The 8,912-nt window shown below is 33.1% G+C and overlaps 1 protein-coding gene across 1 annotated transcript; it reads right to left on the bottom strand.

Annotated features, from left to right (window-relative positions):
* Positions 1–6,698: 6,698 nt before the first annotated feature.
* LOC139787228 (uncharacterized) lies at positions 6,699–8,489 on the bottom strand. The gene is made up of 5 exons (XM_071726303.1): positions 8,290–8,489; positions 8,120–8,206; positions 7,759–7,894; positions 7,407–7,673; positions 6,699–7,313 (listed from the first exon to the last, which is right to left on the bottom strand). The coding sequence occupies exons 2-5, from the start codon at positions 8,150–8,152 to the stop codon at positions 7,081–7,083; spliced, it is 669 nt and encodes a 222-aa protein (XP_071582404.1). The 5' UTR covers positions 8,153–8,206; positions 8,290–8,489; the 3' UTR covers positions 6,699–7,080.
* Between the last annotated feature and the right edge of the window lie 423 nt (positions 8,490–8,912).

Below are 8,912 nucleotides of genomic sequence, written 5' to 3'. Positions count from 1 at the left end.
TTTAGTTGAAAATCTTTCAATCATTTTATTAAATACAAATGGAATTTAATTATAAGCAAATCACTACGCGCTTGGAGCAGCCGCGCGCGCTTGATCTTCGCACTTCAAACGACTGCTGACTGCGTCAGTCCCATTAAACTGAAGTCTGACCGTTTTCTTCCTTTATTATACGCAATAATTTAATAGTTTCTAAATTTTCAGCTATTTCGAAACAGTTTTACTGACCTAATTATTGCGACCACTTATGCGAGGTGCTGACTCGCTGCGTCCCATAACTGTGCGGTCTGACCACTTTCTAACAGTTTTTTATATTATTTATTAGTTTCTCACAAAATTTGAGCCATTACAAAACACTTTTATCGCACTTAATAATTTGACCTATTTCAAAGCGCGCCGGCGCCAGGTGTCCCAGTACCTGACCTTGCGAGTGGGTGCTGACTCATGTACACCCGCAATATAACGTTATGTGAAAAAATCAGCCATTACAAAACTCTTGCAGTTTTTTAACGCCAGCTCTCGGGCTATAACGCCCCTGTCCAGTAATGTAACGTTGTCTCATAGTGAAGTTAGAAAAACTATCTAGTTACTACCCATACAGCACAGATTGTTGCAGAAAGCTTCCAGAAAGGTTTCAAACCTTTCTGAAAGCTTTCTGCAACTTTGAAACCTTTCTGGAAGCTTTCTGCAACAATCTGTGCTGTATGGGTAGATAGCATTGTTAGGCAGCTACTAGACAATTATAAATTGTTTTTACTAGGCTAGATTAAAAATATATAAAAAAATTAATTTTTAACTTTTTTTTATTGTTACATTTTTGCTAGATAAAGTTTTGCTACAACATTATATTAAATTTTGTAAGTTAAAATTTCCATTTACCGAAGGGATTCGAACTTGGTACTGTTGTTGGGCGCCCCGCTGCTGATGGGTGTCAGTCGTTCACTCGTATCCATTACGCTATCGAGTATTAGTAATAATTGAGTTTAAATTCTCCTTAAATGTTATAACGTAATATAAAAAATACAAATCTGAAATTTTTTCAAATTGCTAAGCAATATTTAATACCTTAAATGCTCAATACTGGGCGATTGCCTAGCGCCAGCATGATAGTTATGAAAAAACTATTCAAGAATGACATAACCTCACTGTTCGAATGCTAACAAATTTTTCATTGATAGTGGCTAGACAACGGCTGGCTAACTTTTTTAGCTGTAAAATCAGATTGCCTAGATCAATTTCCACTCAGGTTGCTATGAGTACACAAAAGTTAACTATCCTATTAATTGACTAATACTAGGTGCGCAACTAAGTTTCCGGGTTTCACACATAGATGGCACCAATAACACATGTACTCGACTTACATGTCTGAAGTTGTCTGAAGTTATAGCTTGGACATCTGTTAACAATAACCAGTCGTTATATAAACACATATCGCAACGCAAAAATATTTTTTCTAACAACGGAGATGTCGAGTTTTGTGCCAAATAAACAGCATTTGCGGGAAGCTTTGCTTTTCTGCTTTAACTTAAAAAAAAATGCAGCTGAAGCACGTCGTTTGCTTGAGGAGGCCTACGGCGAACATGCACCATCGAAAACTACCTGTGAAGATTGGTTTAAACGCTTCAGAAGTGGCGATTTCGACACTGAGGACAAGGAGCGCTCCGGAAGACGTTTGGTGGGACCAGAACCCAGTGAGAAATACCTCATCAAAACGATATCAAATTGACGTCAAATAGATGAAATTTTCATCTATTTGACGTCAATTTGATATCGTTTTGATGAGGTATTTCTCACTGGGGAAAGGAATCGTGTACTATGAGCTGCTGAAACCGGGCGAAACTGTCAATGGGCATCGCTACCGACAACAACTGATCAATTTAAACCATACATTGCTCGAAAAACGGCCAGAATGGGACACGAGACACGAACGAGTGATATTGCAGCACGACAACGCTCCGTGCCATCGCAGTTCCATCGTCCAGGACACCATCAAAACGCTGAAATGGGATCTGCTACCGCACCCGCCGTATTCGCCAGACCTGGCGCCTTCCGATTATCACTTGTTCCGGTCGATGGCGCATGGCTTGGCTGGGCTACACTTGACCAATTTCGAAGAAGTGCAAAATTGGTTGGATGAATGGTTTCGGTCCAAAGACGCGTCGTTTTATTGTCGCGGTATTCATGTATTGCCAGAGAGATGGCGAAAATGTATAGCTAGCGAGGGACGATACTTTGAATAAACCATTTTTTGTATTTCTCTTGAAATTTTCCATTTTTTATTGATCAAAAAAACCCGGAAACTTAGTTGCGCACCTAGTATGAATCATATAGGTCTTAATTCTTCTCAAAATCACTTTCCAATATAATATAGAATGACAGTAGTGAAGACGCTATCAAGAATGACATAACCTCACTTTTCGAATGCTAACAAATTTTTAATTAGTAGTGGCTAGACAATGGCTGGCTAATTTTTTAAAAGTTTCCAGCGCCATCTATTCTAATATTTACCGTGCAGGGGCTAGAAAAGTACTAGACAGCGAAGTTATTCAATGACATAACCTCACTGTTCAAATGCTAACAAATTTTTAATTACTAGTGGCTAGACAACGGCTGGCTAATTTTTTGAAAGTTTCCAACGCCATCTATTCTAATATTTACCGTGCAGGGGCTAGGAAAGTACTAGACAGCGAAGAATTATTCATAAATTATAGCTAGTGCTAAGCTAGTCAATGGCTAGGTAACATATCTAGCCTGCGTGATCCAGCCATTAGCTGTAAACTCAGATTGGCTAGACCAATTTCCACTCGGGATGTGTTGGTTCATGTATGTTTTATATACACTAGACACTACAGACGCGCGCTTCGCTTGCGCTATTTAGCTTTAACATTATGCTATTACACTATTACACTATTAACTCCTTGATACACACAACTATCAAAATATACAATGACAGCTGCAAATGAAGTAAGCGCAGCAAGAGAACCAATCGGCATCGCGGAAAAGCGACAACAATAAACTTTACATCTCCTTTTTAGAAAAGGATATGGACGATTCCACGGACAAGATTTGACCTCGTATTTTTTAAATTGATTGCAATTTTTTTTACATGAAATATACATAAAATAAGCAGATACGTATTTTTTTGTTTGTCCAAAAAATTTTTTTGCAAAAGTTATAAACAATACAATTTTCGTCAAAAATGAAGAAGTCGTCTACTTTATAAATTAATATCTCTGGTTATATATGTTGTAGAGGAATCTTCAAAAAAGCATTTTAAAGCTAAGAAGACAATCTTTGAAAAAAAAAATAGTTTAAGTTACAAGAAATTGCAAATTCCAATTGTTATAAGCAATTAAAATGTTTAATTAATTTTTTCACTAAAAAGTACATTTAAAAAAAAATGCGATTCTACTTTTCTTATTATTATTAAAAAATGTACTTTTTTATGTATTATTCCTTGTGTGTATATATGTTACGGGCAATTTGATTAATTCGGTCATTATGCATAATGGCCGGGCAATATGCATAATTCCCGCTTCTTTCGGGACATTTGAATAATAAAAGCAAAAATGTTCAAATTAATCAAACTGACCGGTCATTATGCATAATGCCCACAGACAAGTGGGAAATGTGATTAACATATTAAAATATCTTTCTAAAAAACACTAAACTCGGATATTTGGTTTTTTATTTATCAAATACGGATTAATTATTACTCATTGTCGGTTGTATTCTCTTCCGGTGGAAAAAATTTTCCGATGACTTCGAAAAAAGCAACTATTCTGTCGCTAAACTTGTACATAGGTTAGTGACACGCTTTAAACAGTTAAATACTTTTAAAGCGCGTCATCTAACCTATGTAGGTTAGTGATGTCTGTCGCTATCGCTATCGCTATCGTCTATTGTGCAAGGGGCTTAAGATTGCCGGGAAATTTAATCCCACACCCACCTATTATTTTTGTCGAGATACGCCGCTAAAATAAAATAGGAGTCTAATATTTTTTGATGCTCTACAACATATTTAAAGCCCATCCAAATCGATGAGGGACGCTTCCGACCGTTCCCTTGTGAGTGGAAGGAAGAAGATAGATTTCCTAGGTACATTAGTTAATGAAATATTTTGTAAATGTTGAGAACATTTTTTGCTTCAAAGTAGAAATTTCGCAAAAATTTGATTGCACTTATCTCACACAGGCTGCAATAAAATAGCCGGCTTTAATCTCAATTGTAAATAAGCATATAATTTTTAATTGTGATATACATATACATATATTATAACTCTTACAAGTCGTAACAATCTTAATGAATTAATAGATACATATATTTTTTTTTGTCTTTTTCTACAAAAAAATAGAATACACATCAATATGTCGAAATGTTACAAATCAGAAATAATAAGTAAAAGGCATTTGCACCGTTGTGCTATAGAACAAACTATAAAAGATTTAAAGTATAAGTATTATAGTAATTATATATAATAATCAACTAGATCGCATGCAATGTAGCACAAAAAATTGCATTGTGTGGCATAGGCTCTAATGTTAGTAATATAACATTATTATATAGTTTTATTTTTATTTAAAAAATATATAACAATTTTATTTTTTTACAGGAAACGTAACCATACATCTAATTTCATAGAAAATTTTATAAAAGAGGATACAGATAAATAAATTAGTACTATAAGAAGTAGTATTCTAGTCAAGATATACAGAATGTTCGATTATAATGTAATGAAAAAATTGCATATTCTATATAAAAAACTGAGTCAAAAAGTCCTTTACAGGTTTTGGATATTTTTAATATTAAGCGAGATATTGCAATTTAAAATTTAAATAATTTCTCACGCGCTCGGTAATTCGATTAAGGACAGGACTGCAGATTTCCCTACTTGCTCCATGTCTACACTTGTATAGAATTTGCTCAATTAAAAAAAATAACCTAAACATGTAACAAAATTTATTATTTATTTACAGTTTATTAACATATTTTAAGAAGTGTTCTTTTGGCTTTAAAGCTGTACACAAGTATTCAATTTTGAGATTTCGAGGCAATCTCTTTCTTATTCACGGAATATGTAGACATGCACCTCAATTATAGGTACTTGATTTGAGAAATTATTCAAACTTTAACTTACAATATCTCTAGCTTAACATTAAAGATATTTAAAAACTGTAAAGGACTTTTTGACTTAGTTTTTTATGTAGAATATGCAATTCTTTTAATGACATACATCAATCAAACACTGTATAGTATTATAGTCATAAAATAGTATTGTAGTCAAGATATATAATCAGGAAAAACAAAACTTGTGATATATATTGTGATATATAGTCAAGAAAAATTAAAAAAAAATAAAATATTTTATATTTGAATATTGTCTTTTATGAATAAAGATTATAATATTTTTAAAATAAATTTTAGAAGCATTATTTTTATATTTAGTATAAATATTTATTTGATATTTTTGGTAATATTTATTATTACTTAAGGTAAACGTCCCAGTGGCCGGACACATTGGAGAAAAATATTTACTATTTATTTAAACAATTAAAAATGAAAATAATAATTATTGTAAAAAAACTTTAATATTTAACAATTAATTGGGAAAAAGAAGTAAACCTAATTAAACATTTTTGTATTTAAAAAAATTGATTAAATAAGCATGTGTCTGTTGTTTGTCAAAATGATGGCCAATCGTTAACAGATTTGTTAAGCGCAAGCATATAGCTAATAGTATAAAAATTAGATATTTAATTATATTTGTAAATAAATAATCAATTATCTAATTTTAAAGATTAGTTAGAAACTCGTTTTGACGAAATTTATCCTAAAAATCACAATTAAAACGATAATTTTGAGTGTCCGGATACTGGTACATTAAAAATATCAGTAGTCCCAATCGCCGGACACATGTGCGAACGCAATTTGTTAAAAAATGAGAGGTTAGTGTCATGCAGTGTCGCTTGTTGGAATCGATAGATTTTTGCGGTAAGTGTAATAATTACATATAAAACAATTACCTTGAATTAATCGTCGCGTCGCGTAAAGAGTCACGGTCGGTCTCGCTCCGACACTACCGTGTCTCTCGATAGGTTAACTGAACTGTCAGTGACAGCGCACTGAACGCACTATCTGCACTGCGCGCAGCCGCGCAGTACACACTTACACACACGTATTAACTGAACTGACTGTGACAGCGCGCTGGCGAAAGCGCCGCCAGTGTCGAAAAAGTGAAAGTGACATTACTCTGTTAAGGTGCCTTTTCACGAGCCGCTGAAACTGATTGTTTGAGCGACAAAAATGATCACGTGACAACTTTTGTCGCTGAACTAAACAGCGATAATTTTTGTACATGAAAAGGGTAGCAGGGCGACAGAATTGGAAGTTGAGAGACAGATTTTGCGTCGTTCGTGTAATCAGTTAAAAACAAATTTTGCATTATTTGTGTAACCAGTTATATTAACTTGTATATTACGCGATGGCTTCTAGAAAACAAAAATATCACAATTGGCTACTAAATTGTAATCGTATGATTCAAGAAAGTGAAATAAAATATAACAATGATATTATTTTTGCCATTACTTTGCTGTTGACAAATCAAACTCAAAAAAGATATTATTCTAAAAAAAAGTTTTGGGTTGCACCGCTGTTTCAAAATCGTAACGAGCATGGCTTTTATAAAGCTACCTTACCATATATAAGATTAGAAAGTGCAAGATTTATTAATTATTTTCGCATGTCATCAACACAATTGGAAGATTTGTTACAAATTGTTGCACTAAAACTCCAGAAGCAGACATTTATGAGAGAGCCTGTCAGTGCTGAAGAACGTTTGTGTTTAACTTTAAGGTTTGTTTTATTACATTTTTTAAATAAACAAAAAATATAAAAGCGACATATAGGCTGCGTTCGGGGAGCGCGCTATTAGCGCTATTTGCTTATTCTATCCTTGTTCTACACTTGATGAGCGATAAAGATAGAATGATGCAATAGCGCTAATAGCGCGCTCCCCGAACGCAGCCATAGACAACTGATTATATATGGATAATTTAAAATTTATTACTAACACACTATTGTCTTTCACATATAGATATTTGGCTTCTGGCGACTCAATGATATCGATGTCATATCAATATTTATTAGGATATACAACAATATGCAACATCGTATCTGAAACATGTGAAATACTTTGGAATAGCTTTTCTTAGCAGGTCTTTCCGATCCACTTGCTAATGATTCAGTGCTGATGATTCTTCTATATGCATCATGCAATGACTTGAATTTTGCTTTTGCTTCAGTTTGTGATAGTTTTCCTAGAAAATCATTTTATTAATAGATTTATATTTAAGAGTTGCATACTGTTCTTGTAATAATTTTGTTATCGATTGAATATATACTTTGCTTACCATTCAAAGCTTCGGAGACTTCTTTCCACAATTGTGCAGTAGCTTTTCTACTACGAAGTGATAGCTCAATTTGTGGATTCCATAAAGGTTCGCGTGCATGTACTTCAAAAATTAGTTGCTCTTCCAGTTCAAGCAATTTCTGTTTTTCATCGACATTCAATTTCTTTCTTATATTTTTTCTTTTATTTGTTAGTATTGATGATGAGCTTTCTTGAACTGTTAGCTCTTGATTGTCAACTAAACTTCGTCGTAATATACTTCCATCTTCTACAAATTGTAACAAGATAAAATATTATTTTTAAATATTATTTTAAACAGATAATAGATATTAATTTATATTACTTTTACATACCACACACGGGATAAAAATAACAAGTATTCTCATCTATATAATATTCAGTATATCCTTCAAGGCACTCGTGTTTTGTGAAGTTATCTGCATCGCATATAATCTCACATAGTCCACATGTCATGACTAGCACCAATGTCTATAGTATTAAAAATACATTAATTTACACTTCATAGTTATACATATATGTTTAGAAATATTGACATTTTTTCTTTTACGTTTAAAGATATAAATGGCTTTATTATTTTATTTTAAAACAAAATATTCACATAACATATATCTATTACAAGTTATTTCAATCAAGCACAATTGTTTCATTTAAACACTATTATAAAAATAGCTTATTTTATGTATATATACTTACTTCTTCATGTTCATCTTCCTCGAATGAATTCATCTTTGCATCTTCCACGTATTCTTTAATAATTCTCGGTTCTGTTTGCAATAACGTCTGTATTAACGTGTAAATTATGTTATAAATATGTATTAATATTATAAATAAATATATATTTATATATTATAAATATGTATTACTTATTATTTATGTGTCGTTAACCGTCGAGTAATTTGTGGTTATGTTTTCTTCAGTATACACGATACTATCAACAGTGCATCAGCGTTTGAGCAGTAAATGCTTTGTAGTTGAACTGATTCAAACTACAAAATTGTTGGCGCTGGATTACGAGCGACAAATTTGTCGCTTCAATCGCTTGTTTTAGCGGCACGTGAAATTGCGCCTTTATTATATATATGTTATAATCGCAGCGTTAGGAGGAGGAGTATCTTAAATAAAATTTTTCACATTTGGACTTTGCGTCCCAATATCTCCGCTCGTAGGGCACGTAACGGAAAATATTATAGGAGATACCCCCCCCCCCAAGTCGACCCCAAGCTATCGATCAAGCCTACTTAGAACTTGATCCGTTCACTCGTTATCGAGATCTCAACATCTCGAGTACTCGCAACCCGTCGCGTCGCGTAAAAGAGTCACGGTTGGTCTCGCTCCGCGTGTACTTGGCGCGAGACACTACCGTGTCTCTTGATAAGCTTAATAGTAAATATGTAATATTTGAAGAAGGATAAATATCTTGTAACAATTAAGTTATTTAAAATTCAATAGATTAAAAATTTTGCAATAATAGCGAAACCTTTTGTTG

This window comes from Temnothorax nylanderi, unplaced genomic scaffold (assembly GCF_030848795.1).
Source record: "Temnothorax nylanderi isolate EJ_2023f unplaced genomic scaffold, tnyl_v1.0 TNYL_tig1349_pilon, whole genome shotgun sequence".
Classification (NCBI taxonomy): domain Eukaryota; kingdom Metazoa; phylum Arthropoda; class Insecta; order Hymenoptera; family Formicidae; genus Temnothorax; species Temnothorax nylanderi.
The sequence above is the reverse complement of the archived record's forward strand: the minus strand, read 5'-3'. Positions and strand labels throughout refer to the sequence as shown.

What these genes read in the sequence shown, in the direction of transcription:
- LOC139787228 (XM_071726303.1), bottom strand. Translation starts at nt 8,152, where the DNA reads ATGAATTCATTCGAGGAAGATGAACATGAAGAA. An exon ending in TTATTTTTATCCCGTGTGTG is followed by an intron (nt 7,674 to 7,758) that starts GTATGTAAAAGT and finishes TACAATTTGTAG; the next exon opens with AAGATGGAAGTATATTACGA. An exon ending in AGTCTCCGAAGCTTTGAATG is followed by an intron (nt 7,314 to 7,406) that starts GTAAGCAAAGTA and finishes ATGATTTTCTAG; the next exon opens with GAAAACTATCACAAACTGAA.